Raw genomic sequence first — 17,365 nt, 5'->3', positions numbered from 1 at the left:
TGGGGGGATAGCTGGTTAAAAATACTAGTTGTGTATATATCAGAATCTCTTACATTCTTCAGTATTTGCTTTACAGCAGGAGAATCAGGAGCAAAGAGGATTTTTCCCATCAGCAGGGGCTTCACAGCACTCCAGGCTATTTTGGTTAAAGGGTTTGATTCCATGCTCTGGATCAATGCATTACAAAAGGGTGCTGCAGGAAGAAATTAGAACAGATGTTATGTAACCATACCCACGCTCTATTGTTTATAACATCCTGCAGGCTTCAGTCTACCCGTATGACAAATGCAAACCGCTTTGACTCTTGGGTCTGAATAGGCTACTTTGTGCTGTCCCTAAATAGACACACCATAGCTGAAAAGCAACAAAACAGTGTGGGATCTCAAATACATCTTCACCCAGGAGAACAAGTGGCAAAGTTTGCTGGCAAGATCAGGGGGTAGCCGTGTTAGTCTGTATCCACAAAAACAACAAGGAGTCCGGTGGCACTTTAAAGACTAACAGATTTATTTGGGCATAAACTTTTGTGGGTAAAAAACCCTCACTTCTTCAGATAAATCTGTTAGTCTTTAAGGTGCTACCGGAAAGTTTGCTGAGTAGATTTTAGGGCTGCAAAACAAATACACAAAGCAGTTTGGAAGCTGAGACACATTGAATTTCAATATTTGCTGGTTTTCATTCATAGGACATTTCAGATGGCAGGAAACTAGAGAACCCACCTGGATCCCCTCTCTCTTTTCTAACATCTAGAGCTTTTCCTCCAGTGATCTAGCTCCTTTGTATGGTTACTGAATTGTACATAGTTATTTCTATGCCTGCCCATGGTAGTTTAATCCACACATGGTACTAACAGGAGGTGAGTCCAAACTAAAAGCCCTGGGACTGAACACCCTGAACTCTGGAAAGGTTTGCAACTGGATCCTAAGATACAAATCTGTTCCTGTTCCCAGGAAGCATAGTACCAGGCATGTGTAGACAGATCTATAATCCTTGGTGGATATACATTCACAGAGAAAAAGGGGAGTTAAATGGCAGCAGGGTTTAGGGTAAAATACAGGAAGGATTCTATAGCAGCGGAGCTCAGACCCTGGGGTGTAACTGACCCAAGAACAATATCTATCACTAAGTGTTCCATGTTCTATCAGACAAAAAGATACCCAGCACCAGTTATGATACAGCTGTTAAGGTACAGCAGAAATAGACTTACTGGTTGTATTGTCATAAAAATATATGGATTCCTTCTTGGTGGAGTCAACCCCTAGGAAGGCTTTGTAGTTATTATCTTCATACCAGTTGAAGGAGTATATTCTGGAACCACTTCCCTCTGGATAGCCACAGAGAAGATCAGACAAGGCGCTCATCAGGTGGCTGAAGGATTCTGGCCCTCCGCCTTGTACAAAGGGTTGCAGAACCAACAAAAGGTCCTGAATGCTTGGCCTCCTGGCTAACTGTAGCAAAACAAGACTTCTTTATTAACAGCAGCCCTCCACAAGAAAACCAGAATGGGTTGGATTTGATTGTGCCCAGCCCTCCTGGTGGTGAGCAGTGGGACCTTCTCCTCTTTTACCCCACTTTGGCAACAAGACAGTTTCAGTGCTTGTGCTCTTCTGCCCTACTGAAAAAGGCTGTCATGGTTCATAGCCACTGAAGTTTATACCCATATTTATGGTGGGGAAAGAGACTAAAGATGTATTTTCCAGAGATTGTCACTCCTTGACCATTCCACTGATGTAGTCTGGATTCTTTCAGATAAGTCAGATGTTTGTGAGACAAACTGATGGACCAAACAAGGGCAGAGGAGAGCTGGGCACTGCCAAAACCAGGTGATTCAGTTCATTATCAGACTGCTTACCTCTCGCACTGCTTGAGACACATTAGACAGCACTCTCCCCCAGGATCTCAGGTCAACACCTGGCGACTTACTGTCTAGAACAGTGGGAAGCTGTGATTAAATTAAAAATAGAGATGAAATGAGTCCAGTGTCTACCAAACAATGGTGTCTATTACCCAGTTACACGACAAGGAACGGAAAGCTCTGTCTAAAGGGCTGTAGATTCTCCTTTGGCTCAAGTGGTAGGAGTCTGTTTTTGAGCAGAAGGTTCAGAGTTCTGTCCCAGCTATTGACTGTAAAATCCTGGAGGGCTACAATTTATTTACAGGTGTGTGTCGGGGGGGGAGTCCGAGTAAAGTAACTAACTGCTCTAACTCTCAATGGGATGAAATGGCCATGGGGCACTGAAAACAGCTGGAGATGTATGTGGTGCATGGTAGTCCTGGCTACGTCCCTTCCCTCTGCTTCACCAGCAGCAAGTATGGCAAATGGCTTAAAAGCCCCCATGTCAGGTGCTTTGTATTGGGGTTATCCTCCTAGACCAGTAAAAATGGCTTTTAGGCCAGATTATGCCAGTGGTGTGGCACAAAGCGGCCATCCTGCACTGGAGTATCTAATTCACTCTCCTTCCTCAGGCTGCTGTTTTCTTTAGGATTACAACAAAATATAAAGCTGGTCTTTTAAATTAACTATTAAACTTTATAATCAGGCTGTCTCTTAAAAAGGTTCCTTTGGAACTGCATGTCATACTGCTTTCTGAGCCTCTTCTCCTCCTTTCAGATGGCAGCAGTTAAGAAAGCAGAAGAAGCTGCACTCTGCAGATAACTAACAGGGAATCACAAAAGTAGCAGTTTCATGGAAAGCACATGCTTGTACCTTAACATGTCAGTTACAATGAATGGAGGAGCTTGCTACCAACACTGCCTCAAATTATGTTTTCACTTTCCCCTGATGCCTCCAAGAGCCTGAAAATGGATACAACTGTGAAACGCCAGAGAGCAGGCTTTTCTTCTTTGAAAGATTTTGCAACACTGAACAGCAACCAGTGTAAACAATAAAAAACTAGCAAAGTTCCTCCTAAGCAAACAGAAAAGAGCCCATGATAAGTACCCTACATGGAAACAGCTTTCATTAGCCAGAGAAGAAATTGTCACCTCCTCCTCCATAGTGCACAGAGCAATGCCTGTGTGCGCTAATTACTGTTTTTAAATATTGCCAGCATGATGCATCTGATACGATTCATAGATCACAGAAAGCCTTCTAAATAGATGTGCTCTGGAATGACTGAATGATTCACTAGGAGGCAAATCCTGCCCCACCAACATCCTCCTACATTACCGCAGCATGGGGGTGAGACAGGATTGGCGGGGAGCGGGGCGTGTGCAGGCAGTGAGCTTCTCTCACCCCAAATATCATAGAGCACAGTTCTACAGAGGCTTACTGCACCCCAATGTACTAGGAGCTGCAGCACAGAGTGGGATGGAAATTTGCCCAAACATTTTCAGTTTCACTGGGAGAGAAGGTGACATCATTAGAAAATGGAGCCCTTCAGAGTGGAAGGGATTCTTTGAGCCAATATAGGGCCCAATTCTGGAAACCTTACTCCCAATGGGCTGGCTGACTCTGCACTGCCTTGTACTCTGTGCAGTCATTTACTTCTGTGCAAAGTAAGTGTGAAAATGGGTACAAGTGAGAATTCTCCATTCACATAGGAGGAAACAACTGGAAAAAGTGCCTGGCAGTGGACAATCAGGTCCGGTGACTTACTTACTTGAGAAGTTCTAGGAGTACAAACTTAGCTATGTGGTGGGTTATGTTGTACAAGTGTAACCACAGGGCCATATAATACAGAATGGTCTGAAGCAGTGAAGAGAAACAGAGCCAGTGTCAAACTCAGATATTCTTAATCCAAGTGGTTCCATGTTAATCCACCTGATACTGCATTGAGCCAAGATTGATTACACATGGAGCAGGTGAAGAAACACTTGTTCAACGTGGATTTTTGTGTTTCAGTGAGCAACTGATTCAGCATTAAGTACAACTGTAATTCCCCTTGAGCTGTGTTAAGATATTAAATAACTTTATCTTTGTGTTTATGCTCCATATAACTCGAGAATCTGAAAAGGAGTAAACATGACAACTATCCAACCAGCTGCAATAACAGCAGTGCTCTGGAAAGAGGCTCACTTTCCTCACTGCAGCAAAACAAGCCCAGATAGCAAAGGAAGGGCTCATATAATTCTGGGATGTATTAACAGGACTGTTGTATGTAAGACACAGGAGGTAATTGTCCCAATCTACTCAGCACTGGTGAGACCTCATCTTGTTGATTTCAGACCAATTCTCCAATTTGTCAAGATCATTTTGTATTCTAGTCCTGTCCTCCAAAGTGCTAGCACCCCACCCAGCTTAGTGTCATCCACCAATTTTATAAACATATTCTCCACACTATTATTCAAGTCACTGGACCCAGGACTGACCCCTGCAGGACCTCACTAGATATGCCCTCCCACTTCGAAAACAAACCATTGATAACTACTCTATGAATACAGTCTTTCAACCAGTTGTACACCCACCTCATAGCAATTTCATCTAGATTACATTTCCCGAGTTTGCTTATGAGAATGTCACGTGGGGCTATTTCAAAATCTTTGCTAAAAATCAAGATCTACCATGTCACCTATTTTCCCCTTATCCACTAGGCTAGTAATCCTGTAGGTAAATAATCATATGTCTCCTATAACAGATACCGTGACTTTCCGCAACCTCCGTGACTTCTGCAGTGGCTGGTGTGGCTGACTCCAGGGCTGCCCAAGCAGCTGGCTATGGGGCCCCATGGCCAGCCACACTGGCCACTGCTGGAACAACCCAGGGTCAGCTGCTCGGGCAGTCCTCAGGACTAGCTGCACCAGCCACTGCTTGGGAGGCCCCGGACAGCTGGCTCCGGGAACCGCCCAGGCACTGGTCCTGGGGGCGGCTCCCGGGAGTGCCCAGCAGCAGTTTTGGGGGCCACCCCAAAGCCAGCTGCACTGGCTGCTGCTGTAGCAACCCTGGGGCCAGCCACTCGGGCGGTTCTCAGGGCCAGCAGCATTGGCCGCTCCTTGGGCAGGTGGTTCTGGGGACTGTGCCGTCAGTGGCCGGTGCAGCTGGCCCCAGGGCTGTGCCAGTAGCAGTCCTGGGGGCAGCCCTGGCGAGTGCCTGAGCAGTGGTCCCTCCCAGGGGTGGGGCCAGCTGCACCGGCCACTGCTTGGGCAGCTGGCTCCGGGGACCACCCGAGCAGCGGCCAGTGTGGCTGGCTCCAGATAGCGCTTCAGCAGCGGTCCTGGGGACACCCTGGGGACCGCCCGAGAGGCAGTGCTCCCAGGGCAGCTAAAGCAGCAGCCCCAGGGGTGCCCGGAGGCTTTCCGGAGAGCGGTCCCCAAGAAGCAGTGGCCAGGGGCAGTCAACCCCCAGCACTGGAGCAGGGGCCCTCTAGAGACGTGGGGCCCCAGAAGTAGAGATTTAGTCAGGGGTATTTTTGGTAACAGTCATGGACAGGTCACAGGCCGTGAATTTTTATTTATTGCCCATGACCTGTCCATGACTTTTACCAAAATTACCTGTGACTAAATCTTAGCCTTTCTTATAACCAGTGACCTAATTATCTGCCCTAGCAAAAATGTAAATGACTGCTTAGAACATGGGTTCTATAATGCAAAGAAAATCCTTGAAGTAGAATACCAGAAACAACGCACAGCAGGAAGATTTGTGTTAGTACTCACCAGCTGGAAAAGCTTAAAGAAATCAACATTTGCATACAAGGAGTCTTCTATTTGCTGCAGGTTCTCCTGGGAAAGGGCACACATTGCATTGTACACAGCATGCATACCCCTTTGGCTGCTGAAGATAATGAAGCGGTTGAGTAGGGTCTGGCTACAGGCAATGTCCTTCAGGGTCAAGTCAGGGACTCCATAGGCAAACTGCAGCCAAAAACAACAATTCACTTTTATCATTGTGGAACCTTCAGGCTTTTCAGTAACAACCAGAGACAATATTAATACCTTGGTGGTTATGATTAGAACCTACCAATGCCTCCATGGACTGTAGGGTCATAGGCACCGACTCCGTGGGTGCTCCGGGGCTGGAGCACCCATGGAAAAAAATTGGCGGGTGCTCAGCACCCACCGGCAATTCCCCGTGGCCCCGCCCCGCCCCCCCTGCTCCAGCTCACCTCACCTCCACCTCTGCCTCCTCCGCGAGCATGCCACTGAGTCCTGCTTCTCCTCCCTCCCTCCCAGCACTTGTGCCACGAAACAGCTGATTCGCAGGGCAGGGAGGGAGGGGGAGGAGGGGGAACACGGCGCAGGGGGGGAAGAGGTGGAGCCAGGGGGGATTTGGCAGGGCCACCCAGAGGGGAGGGGCAAGTGGGGCAATATGCCCCCATGAGAATATAGTATTCTATTGTATTGTAACTTTTTTTATGGAAGGGGCCCCTGAAATTGCTTTGCCCCAGGCCCCCTGAATCCTCTGGGCGGCCCTGGGATTTGGGGAAGGGATCCAATAGGGGCAGGGAGGGGGTGGAGTTACGGCAGGGACTTTGGGGATGGGGTTGGAATGGGGGCGGGGCCTGGGGGGGCGCGGGCACCCACTGGCGCTGGAGAAAGTTGGCGCCTATGTGTAGGGTGACACAGCCATCTGAAGCCACAGCCCTCGAGTGACCACCAATTGATGTCATGTGTAATCACCTCCACTTTAGGCAAGGTTTTTCTCCCCTCACTGGGGAATCCAAGTTGTTTTCAGAGACAGACAGGGGTGAAAGTAACTTACAGGACTTATCGGTACTGCCAGAGTCCTGAGGGGGGCGTGGCCTCATCCAAAAGAGGCAGGCCCTCAAGCGGAAAAGACAGGGCCTCTCAAGATTTAAAGGCCCTGGAGCACCGGCTGTGGCTGGGAGCCCCAGGGCCTTTAAACCGACCAGGGGCTTCCATCTGCAAAGGTGGCTGGGAGGCCCCCGGGGCTTAGGGGCAAATTAAAGGGCCCGTGGCTCCGGCCACCGGGGGGAAACCTGAGCTTTGCCGGGCTGGGGTGAGATTTAAAGGGGCCGGAGCTCCAGCCGCTGTGGGGAGCTCTGATCCCTTTAAATCCCGGCCCCAGCCCGGCCGCCAGAGCCGCGGGAGGGATTTAAAGGGCTCTGGGCTGCCCACCGGACCATACCCGCTTACTTTCACCTCTGGAGACAGAAGTATTCTTCTCCCTCCCCACCACCTCAAGAAGGGCCTGTGTCATACCCAGCCATCCTGCTGGCTAAGGAGGAATGAATGTGGCTCCCATGTGAATGTCAGTGTTGCCCCAGAACCTGCCAAACATGCCATGTGGCTCTACCTTTGGCATGGGTCAAGCATGCTCCTAACCCCAGCTGACCCTATTCTGATTCTCAAACCTCCAATGACAACAAAGGTCTGGTCTACTCACAGATTCGTACCACTGTAATTATTTCAGTTAGGGGTGTGACTTTTTACCAAAATAGTTATAGTGGTACAAGTCCTAGTGTGGCTGCAGTTATACTGGTATAAAGGTTCCTTATGCGGATATAGCTTATTGTGTGCATACAAGGAGGGTTGTGCTACTTTAACTATGCCAGTATACTGAAGCAGCACAACTTGTGTGTGTAGACAAGGCTGTAGAGAATGCACCATATGACACAAATAAAGCAACATTCACATATGAAATATAGCGCACACAGAAATTAAAATAAAAATAAAAATCAATCAGTTTTCTGATACTTTAAACGACTGCTTATATTTTGAGTGTGTGCGCAATCCAAGTTATTAGACAATGCAATACCCATAGGCAGGCCTAGCATCGCACAGGATCTAAGGAGACATTCCCCCTCACCCGTGATCTTTGAGGGCCCCCAAATTATTGTCAGAAAGGCCAAAATATGTGCAGTATGTACAGTCCTCATCCATGATATAAATTATAAATCACAGCAAAATCCTGACACAGTAGCCAAATTTTACTTTTTTAAACTCTTAAAATATAAGATTTTCCCCTGGGGCCTAACTAGTCCCTAGACACCTGGAAGGTTGTTGTTTATTTTTTTTAAATAGGACTATCCAGAGACCCCCAAATACCCAATTCCCCTCCTACTGCCCCAAATGGGACCCTAGAACCAGCCCTGCCCGTCGCACTCTGGGAAGGATAGGCTCTCGCCCTCTAAGGGAACCGTGCTGGGATAAGCACACTCTGCAATGGCACTGCTTCAGGCTAATCTGCAGCAGTGATAATCTAGTCATTAGATGATCAATCTTCAAAAGTTAAATATGACAGATCAATGGAGTGTGGCCTGTGACTGTGCCATGTGATGTCCCCTAGGGGTGATCTGCTGTTGCAGGCATCACTGGGAAAGCAAAGTTACTTTATACTGATGCCTAAACTCATGAACACTGTGGCGAGCCAGATATTCTAAGGGCTCATGGCTATATTTATTAGCACAATTCTGATAGTAAGGGAGAGGATAGAAAGCAACAGAGGACATGTCAGTACTGACTGGACTTTTAGATTTGGTTTGTGTTTTTCAGGCAAAATCCAAAGAGGGATGCATGAGAATACGTTAAAAAATACAGCTTGTGTCATTACAAAGAGTTAGATTGTTTCAGTTTGACTGAATTAACCCATTGTGGTTAAGGGATTTGCTCAAAGCTTGGGAAGCATAGGTAGCATTTTTGAATGTGGACACAAGGGCTATATCTACACTGCATTGTAAACCCGGGTTTGTGGGACCTGTGCTTGTGGAGACAGTGCTTAAGCGTCCACACTGCATTGTAAACCTGGGTGTACAATTCCTGGACCTGGGTCTCACAACCAAGCTAACGCATCCATACTGCACTAATACTGACTTGGGTCTGTGGCTTGAGCTATGTCCACACTACAAAATGACAGGGCTTGGACCCAAGTCACAGTGAGACTTGGGTTCACTCCCCGCCACCCCAGTCAATCCTGTTCTGAGTAGTTGGCGACTTGAGTCAGAAAGATTCCTGTGTTTACAGTAGTGGGGGGTTGGGCTCAAATCTGAGTCTGAGCCCAAGTTTACAAGGCAGTGTAGATGTATTCAAAGTGTTTCACAAATGTTCCAGATGCCTGGCATGGGGTTGGCAATACTTAAGTTCCAGGCTCAAAGTGAGCTGAACTGATGGCTAGTCAGAATGTTTTGTTTGGGTTTGTAAAGCAAGTGAGGAAACCATGATGTGGATGTTACTGATAGGGATTCATCGCAGAACAGCAAGAAGTTATTTTATTTACACAATGTAGCTGCCCTCTGAGACTGCCCAGGAATAGAAGAGGTTAGAAAAACACCCAATCTCCACCCTTTAAAGTTGTTCTACAATATGGGCTGTAGCCAACCTTTTCTAAGGTGCTTATCTTTCTCTGTGCTGCAACCCAAAAGCACCTCTTTAGAGGAAAACTCTACTAATTTTATCAGTGTCATTGTTTAGCCAGAACATGCAAGCTGAAGTACAAACTATTTTTCAACTAGCAGGCTTTTTGATCAGTTTTTGCTTTCATTTCAGTGTGTCATTTCCTGCACACCCAGCATAGTAGGAGGCAGCTAGCTTTGCCAAGGAGTGAGACTCTTGTTAACAAGTTGCTTTGAAGTTGGGGGGAAGAGAGGGTGAGATTGTGTTTAACTATGTATATGCATAAAAGACCCAAATCTGGAATAGCAGGAGATCCTTGAGAGGACATATGGTCTTGTGATTAAGCCTCTGGAGCAAGACCTGGAAGATCTGTAGTCTAGTCCTGGCTCTACCACCTCCTCCAGCAGGGGTAAGTTACATGGGCTGCGATTTTCACTATGGGAGTGAGGCATTCAATTCCCACTGAAAGTCACTCCCAGAGGCCCTTTGAAAATTACAGCCTTAGGCGAGATCTACACTACAGACCGGTATCCATATAACTAAATCACTCAGGGGTGTGAAAAATCTACACCTCTGAGCAATATAGTTATAACACCCCATGTAGACAGGGCTACACTGATGGAAGAAGCTCTCCCGTTGGCGTAGGAGCATCTTCTCTTACATGATACAATGGTGCAGCTGCGCAGAGGCAGCATTTTAAGCGTAGACCTGCCCTTAATCTCTCTGTCTCTCAGGTCCCCATGGGTGAAGTGTGGCTAATACATGCCCTACCTCACAGGGTGAAATTAACCTTTGTAAGATGAGCTGCTGCTACAGTGATTAGTTCCAAAAGCCTAGAAATAAACTGTACCCATGGAAAGCTACAATGCCAGTCAATGGAGCTTGTTGAAATTCAGAATGTTTTCTGCAAAACATTTTGGTTTCTTCTAGGCTGACCAGATGTCCCGTTTTTATAGGGACTTTTTCTTATATAGGTGCCTATTACCCTCCACCCTCTGTCCTGTTTTTACACAGTTGCTATCTGGTCACCCTAGTTTCTTCTAATTGGCATTTTCCAATTAAAAATTATTTGGTTGGAAAAATCCTGACCAGCGCTTACAGTCAACAATAGGTTTCCTTTGGCTCTTCCTCAGCTGGCGTTGAAAATGGTTCGGCTTCTGATGTAGAAAGAGCCAAACCTTTCACAACACCATTACAGAAAGCGTGACTGATATCCACGTTACGGGAAGTCAGGATCATGCTTTCTGCAGCTGTGTTGAAAATATTTTGGCCCTGTATATAGCCAAACTGGTTTCAATACTAGATAAGTAAAGGCGGCTGGGAACCCTCTACTAACAACCAGTAAACAATGGGTCATTTCCTTAGTATAGCAGGCCTAGGAGGGGGATGAGGAATGAAAGGAAATGTGAAGTGAACCCCAACAGGGCCCTTTTCTATATTTTTATTTCATGAGCACTAGAGACCTAGCTTTTCAGCTCCTCAGCTGGTGTAAATTGACAAAGCGGCATTGAAGTCAGCTGAGATATGCCACTTTACACCAGCTCTGGATCTGGCCTGGGGGGCTCACTGGGTGAGGGAGCTTCCCGTAGCTCTAGTCAGACCTTTAGTGGATGAGTAATCTGGCAACCAGCCACAGCAGCTAGAACCTGTAAAGTCTGAGAAGAAGTGAATGCAAGTTCATTAATCCCCTCTCCTGCTGGCCACAAGCAGGCCCACACATTTCCAGCATTTGTGCTTTATGTGACAATGAAAAAGAAGAATTGTGTCATTCAGCCTGAATTATTCCCCCCCCACACACACACACAGAGCATGGAGAGCAATAATCCCAGAGGTCTGATTCAGCAATGGTCATTCATCAGCACAGCATTCCTCGCAGAGCTCCCCAGCCACTGGCACATAGAAGGCCAAAGACATCCTGGACTTAGTCAGATACAGTCCTCTGAGTAGCTATCTCAGGAATGATCTGACTTGCAATTTTCACTGTGAATTTTCTGAGTAGATCTATTATTCGTTAAGGATCCAGGACAGCTGGTCTGCTTTTCACTGCTCCCACCTTTCTCCATGACACAGTGCCATAAAGCCCCTGTGTGACCCAGCTGACATTGGGCAGCGAAGTTAAATGTTTCTACCCACAGAGTTCTCTCTTGCTGTTCACCACATTGTTGAGTTAAAATGGTGCACAGCTGCATGATGTTCCTGAGCCAAGTCTTTGATCATAGGGACAGATTCATTGCTAGGCAGTGTAGCTACCAGATATTAAACTCAGCTGCTTTGGAGTAACACAGGCAGCAAACCATAGTACCTTGGTTCAGTCCATCCCCCAGGTATTTTTTAAGACCAAAATAAGTCTGGATTCTGGAAAAACTAATGAAGGGGGAAGAGGCGCTGTCACCCATCCAGTGCCTCCAGCTGGGCTGCTTTTTATTCCTGAATGTACAAAGATTTCATTCCACACAGATAACTGCCTTGTAGTAGCAGGTGGATGCTGTTATACCAAAAGGCCTTGTCTACACTGGGTAGGGTACATGTAGCTACATAACACAGTGAAAGGCAGGCTGCGTCCACACTGTTGTATAGCTACCTGCATGGCTGTGAAAGGTTCCGGAACACTACACTGCTAAAACCAGCACTATAGACAGGGGAGACACTGCTTAGGCATGTAGAGAGCCACGTAGGGTACACACTCTAGGTTCTGGCATGTCTTTACTCTTCTCACCTAAGCAGTGCCTCATCCTCTACACTGCTATTTATACCGATGCTGGGGGCATTTGCAGTGTACGTTCTCTACCTGCTGCTGTAAGTGTAGACATAGCCTATATCAACCCACCTGTTCAGGGCGCACTTGAGAATTAATCAGCTGGAAAACCACTGAGTCTGAGAGGCCAGCATCATTCAGCAGAAAGGACGTCAGAGTCTCCTCTTCTTTCAAGATGTCTCGGATTCTTAACCCTCTTCCTGAATGCAGAGGGAAGCAATGTAAAGAGCACTGAGAAGCTGGACAAGGTGAATTAAAGAATCCCCTGCTTAGACCCCTGGAAACCGTATGCTTTGGCCAAGGTTTTCAATAGTTACTAGTGACTTTGAGCTCCTTCACCAGACACCTTAATAGGGCCTTGTTTTCAGAAAATATAGAGTACCCACCGCCTGAAAATCAGATCTCCTAAACAGTGCTTGAATTATGGGGGAAAAAGTAGGGGGTGCTTAATGAACATAAGCATTTTAAAACACACACACACACACACACACACACACACCAACCTTACATCTCCCTCCCCACACACCACACCCTTGCACTTTGAATGAGACAGAAGTGAGGTAGCTCCTAAAAGCAGTAAGGGGACCTCCCCCATAACTGAGCACTGCTTTTAAAAGCACCTGAAGATAAGCAACTGAAAACTGAGGCACCCAAAATCACTGGTCACATTTGGAAATCTTGGCCTTTTCTTTTGAAGTCATGTTTTGTTTTACATTTTCAGTTACTATGATGTTGTGATGTCCCAGTCTCCCCCTCCCCATCCTGCTGGGTGTTTTACAAACAACCTTTGACAATCTGTGTCATTTACACTCACTTGGCATTCACTGTCAACAGCAACGTGGGCAATCAGCCTGATTTTATATTTTGTAAAAATGGCCCTTTTAAAACCTTTCACAAGCAAAACTTCATTACTCTTTTCAAGGGTCATGGCTCAAGGAACAGCATTAAAGCTTTGTAGTCCCTACTATTGAACAAATCCCACTCAAGAAACAACACACACACACACACACACACACACGAAAGGCCACAAAAGTCCATTCCTTCCATCTTTATGATAATATATATAATTTACAGTAATGGGTCCAAAACACCTTAACTCCTGATAAGGTTACTAATGAGCCAAACCCTGAAAGCTCTTGCTCCGTTTTTCTCAGTTAAAACTCTCACTGATGTCAATGGGAATTTTGCATGAGAACTGTCCAACTAAAAACTCAGTAAAGATCTCAGAATTTGGCCCATAAGTTCTGTACCATTACTGTTAAATCTTCTAAGTGTATCTTAGGATAGTGCAGGTAGTGCCACCCATACTTAAGTTTGCTGTACACCTCCCATTACAAGACCCTGTTTTCAGTTGCTTTTAATTTCACCAGACTAGTGTTTGGGTGAAATTTTCCATGCTAGATGTCTACCCCACACTGAATTGTTTTGGAAAATTTCAGCAAAAACAGTTCAGCTGTTTCTCAGAATGAAACTAGGGGGAAATGGGTATTTTGCCCATATTAAAAACAATTCTTGTAATTGTTTAATTGAGAAACTCTAGTCCTCCATGCTCTGCAGCAGGCTCTTGAAATGTGGCTGGGGAGCCTGAGGAGGGAGGGAGGTTGCACAGGTGTCAGCATGTGTCATCTTTTGCCAACCCTGGGAAAATCTGCTAAATTTGGCCAAATTATGAGCTTCTGAATATCTCAGTTCACACTCAGTAGAGACTTGTTAGGGTCTGGCAGGTAAATACTCCAAAGATTCCATCAGCACTGAACACGCACAGGAGTCCAGGGGCTGAGAAAGACCTTCCCTGCAATTGCTCCTGCAGGAAACTTAGGACTGCTGTGGCACCAAGGTCAGGAACTGAGAGCAGGGAGACTGTATCCTGTGCTTTTGTACTCCCCACTGTTCGTGCCTCATCTGTGGACGAGGGATCAGGCTCACAGACAGAGACAACCTTAATTGTGGCATTTCCTAATTTTTGAGTGCTTGACTTTTCCCCCTTAATGTTCTCTTAACACAGTTTATATATGTAATATACTTACACACACAGACACACACAGACAGAGCCAGTAGCGCTTCTCATCCTGTTTCTTTATCACCAACATTAGTTTTGCTGGTTGCTTTATGAACAAGCAGAATGCAACTTTTATTTTAAAATAAATCAGGCTGTTGACTTTAAACTGGGATTCTGAAGCAGCACTAATATTGGGCTACACAGGATGCCTGGCAGCTGGAACACACTTGTTTATTTTCTGACTTAAATAGAGTTGACATGCCCTGTAAAGGAACATTGAATGCAGAACTGGGATTGCAAAGAAAGTTGAAAAGCTTTAAAAACCTGGAGGGCAGCCCTGGAACTCTGAACTTCAAAGCTCTGGCATTTTGTGCTTTCCCTTACTCCCACAGGGCTGATTGTTTGGGATCGGTTTTTGCAGCTTGCTTCCAAAATGCAGCTCAGAATATATTTGTGTTCTTAAAAAGCCTACATTTTGGAGTATTTTGAGGTGCCCCAAGCTCTTCACAATGAGTTAGTCCCCTCATGGCATCCATATAGTATATGCACACACATCCTAGAACACCTGTATCTTATGGTTTATTGGAGTCACTGTATATATTGTCTTATTAACAAATATTTGCTGAGTCACAATATTAGATTTTAGCAATTATATATATATATCTCCTCCTGAGGTGAAGGATTTGTAGCTAAGATAGGCCACTGTCACTCTCAGGGCCAATCCATTTTTGTACCACTAATTTTGGGAGTGTCCTTTTAGAATTTAAATCAATCATTTCTAAGGCCATTCAAATACAGAATGTTTAAATGTATGTTTACCAACAGGCAGGTGTGAATTGTATTGTCACTCCTGACATTGTCTGCAGAGGTGAGGATTACCCAGGTCTTGGGCAGGAATGTACTACAGTCTAAAGAATATAATGAAACAAATTGCCTGCAATTCTTTCAGGATTAGTCCTCATTGTTTCCATAAACTGGATCATAATGCGCAATTCCTCCCAGATTCTGCCCAGGTCATGGATTTCAGGTGCTTGGAGTAGGAGCTCTTGAGCATCTTGATACACTCTTGCTAAGCTGAAAGAAGAATCAATGAGTCATTAGTAAAGACTAATGACACAGGGCAGGTAAGACAAACCTTACATGTCATGGGAAACATGGAAACAAAGAGAATGAGGCTCTTCATACACAGGTTAATCTGGTCATACTGTCCACTAGATGTAGGGGGCAATGTTCAGATCTGGATTAGGATCCAAATTTAAGATTTGGGATTTTGGTTAAAGCCTATTTCTGTACTTAAACCCTTTGGAATGGCTTTAATGTTGTCAGGCTACAGACATGTCAATCTCTATGGATTCATTACAGCAGCATCACTCTAATGGATATTACAGAGAGACTATTTGAGCTATTGTAAGAGAATCAAAGTTTCCACTAAACAGCAATTTTGGAATTGTGGAATGTGGAAATGTGGAATTATATTTGGGAACTTGAAAAGGTAGTTCAGTATATTGTCCCCTGGTAAGGAAAAACATCCTGTACATCTCTATTCCCTGTGGAAAGGGAGTGTCATCCCAATCCTTCTGAGGAAACCTCTGAATTATTTTCCCCAAACCTTCTGCTGAGCCTGTCTTTTCATGCACTAAACAGCAGCAACCTACATGCCCAATTTGAAAATGAAAATTACTTTGAGCCCAATTTGGTCACACTTACTCATACTGAGCAGCACCCCATAGAGTAAGGTACAGTGTAGTACAATAGAAGTAAGGGTGGAAGAATCAGACTCTGTATTTGTAGGACAGGTACAAATAAACTCTAAAAAGTTGCAGTGAGAAACAGAGCACATCTAGGTATTGAGCTGTCCCAGATGACCACTCCCTATGCAGTGGTCATGAGCTAGAACCTGGACACACATCGGTGCTGAAACACTGCATTTCTTTAAAAGTGCTATATTTTTCCATACAAAGAGTGATACTTTCAACCTAAATAACTTATTTTAAGAGTATAGGAAACAGGAAAACAAGAAGGAAGTAAAGTCAAGTCTCTCAGAGAGCACAGTGTGTTTGCCTCTTCTGATGTGTTGAGTCTGATTTGCTTCACAAAGTTGCAGCTGGAAAAAGAGACTACCTAGAAAAGTAAAGGTGCATTATACAGAAAACAAATGCACTAGCTCATAGGCTACTCTGTTTGATTTAACATTTAAAATGTTAAATCAGATAAAAAAAGAAAGTGGAATGAAAAGGGAAAACCAAAGTAGGCCAGTTTCAGATGGCTGCACCTTTGATGGCCTTGATGTTGTTAGCTCATGAATGTTTCTGCTTTGGAGTCTCTAAAGCAATGATACTCAGATTGAGGCTCATGAACCGCAAATGGCTGTTTAATGTGTCTTTCTGTGGCTCTTTGCAGCACATGATATTAAAACACTGATTTAATTATTAGCCAATCTAAGTTATTAAGCAACCAGGATGCTTTTACTATATTATTAACCAACTGTAGTTGATAAAATAATAATACTTGGTCAGTCATTTTGCTGTGAGAATAAACTAAACTAAATATTTCCCCATCATACTGTTTAAATATGAATATATAGTACTATAGTAAATGAAACAATGAATTCACACTAATGTGGCTCTTTTAGGCAATGTGGATTGCTAATTAGGCTCTTGAACTTTGGAAGTCTGAGTATCACTGCTCAAAAGATAAAACCGCCCCCAACAAGTGGGCATGTGGCCATTATTTTCTGCGTGTTTTAACAGATTTTGCAATTGTCCTCATTTTACTCTAGAGGTCCTTGCCCTGCTAAACTCCATGACTTGCATGAGTCAGCTATAATACACAATACACTGAAGCACTGGCAAAGATTATTCTGACCAAAAGATCAGAATTTTGCCCATCTCCCCATTAGTGAATTTAGTGTTTGAGAGTTGCCAGACTGAGGGAAGTTTTTTATATGTTCCCAAGACAGGTACAGCATGGGCGGAGTCAATGCAAGCTTTCCCACATTGCCAGTTTGCCCCAGCCCTGATTTAGAGGAAGTATCTCAAATGGTGGAAAAAGACAATTCAGGTTCTATACTCTTAAATCCTGGGCCTTTGTTCTTAGACTTCTACTAAAATAGGCAACTGAAGAGATGGTTTCTGTGATGTGGACACCTGTTCACTGGCAATTGGAGGGACACCACCAAACTCATTTCACACAGGCCATAGAACAGCCATCAGATGCAACCTTTTGTTTTTTTATTGACCACGGCTAGGTCTAAATCTACATGCTACAGTTGAAAAGCTCTATATTCCATTATCTCTATCCTGAACAATCCAGTCTTCCTGGACGCTCAACTTTCTGCCAAGGGTTGGATTTGAATTCACACTGCAGAATAATTCTATAAAATA

At 45.0% G+C, this 17,365-nt stretch overlaps 1 protein-coding gene across 1 annotated transcript in view; it reads right to left on the bottom strand.

The window, feature by feature from the left end:
• The window catches only part of ABCA4 (ATP binding cassette subfamily A member 4), a 109,858-nt gene that overhangs the window by 80,322 nt on the left and 12,171 nt on the right, over window positions 1–17,365 (bottom strand). Inside the window, exons 4-9 of the mRNA XM_039484729.1 lie at window positions 14,917–15,056; window positions 12,056–12,183; window positions 5,593–5,790; window positions 1,853–1,942; window positions 1,208–1,448; window positions 54–193 (exon numbers count right to left, since the gene is read on the bottom strand). Coding sequence (XP_039340663.1) covers window positions 54–193; window positions 1,208–1,448; window positions 1,853–1,942; window positions 5,593–5,790; window positions 12,056–12,183; window positions 14,917–15,056 — 937 coding nt within the window. The remainder of the gene's footprint in view (window positions 1–53; window positions 194–1,207; window positions 1,449–1,852; window positions 1,943–5,592; window positions 5,791–12,055; window positions 12,184–14,916; window positions 15,057–17,365) is intronic.

This window comes from Mauremys reevesii, linkage group 8 (assembly GCF_016161935.1).
Source record: "Mauremys reevesii isolate NIE-2019 linkage group 8, ASM1616193v1, whole genome shotgun sequence".
NCBI classification, from domain to species: domain Eukaryota; kingdom Metazoa; phylum Chordata; order Testudines; family Geoemydidae; genus Mauremys; species Mauremys reevesii.
Note: the sequence above shows the minus strand (reverse complement) of the source record. Positions and strands in the feature narration are given on the sequence as shown.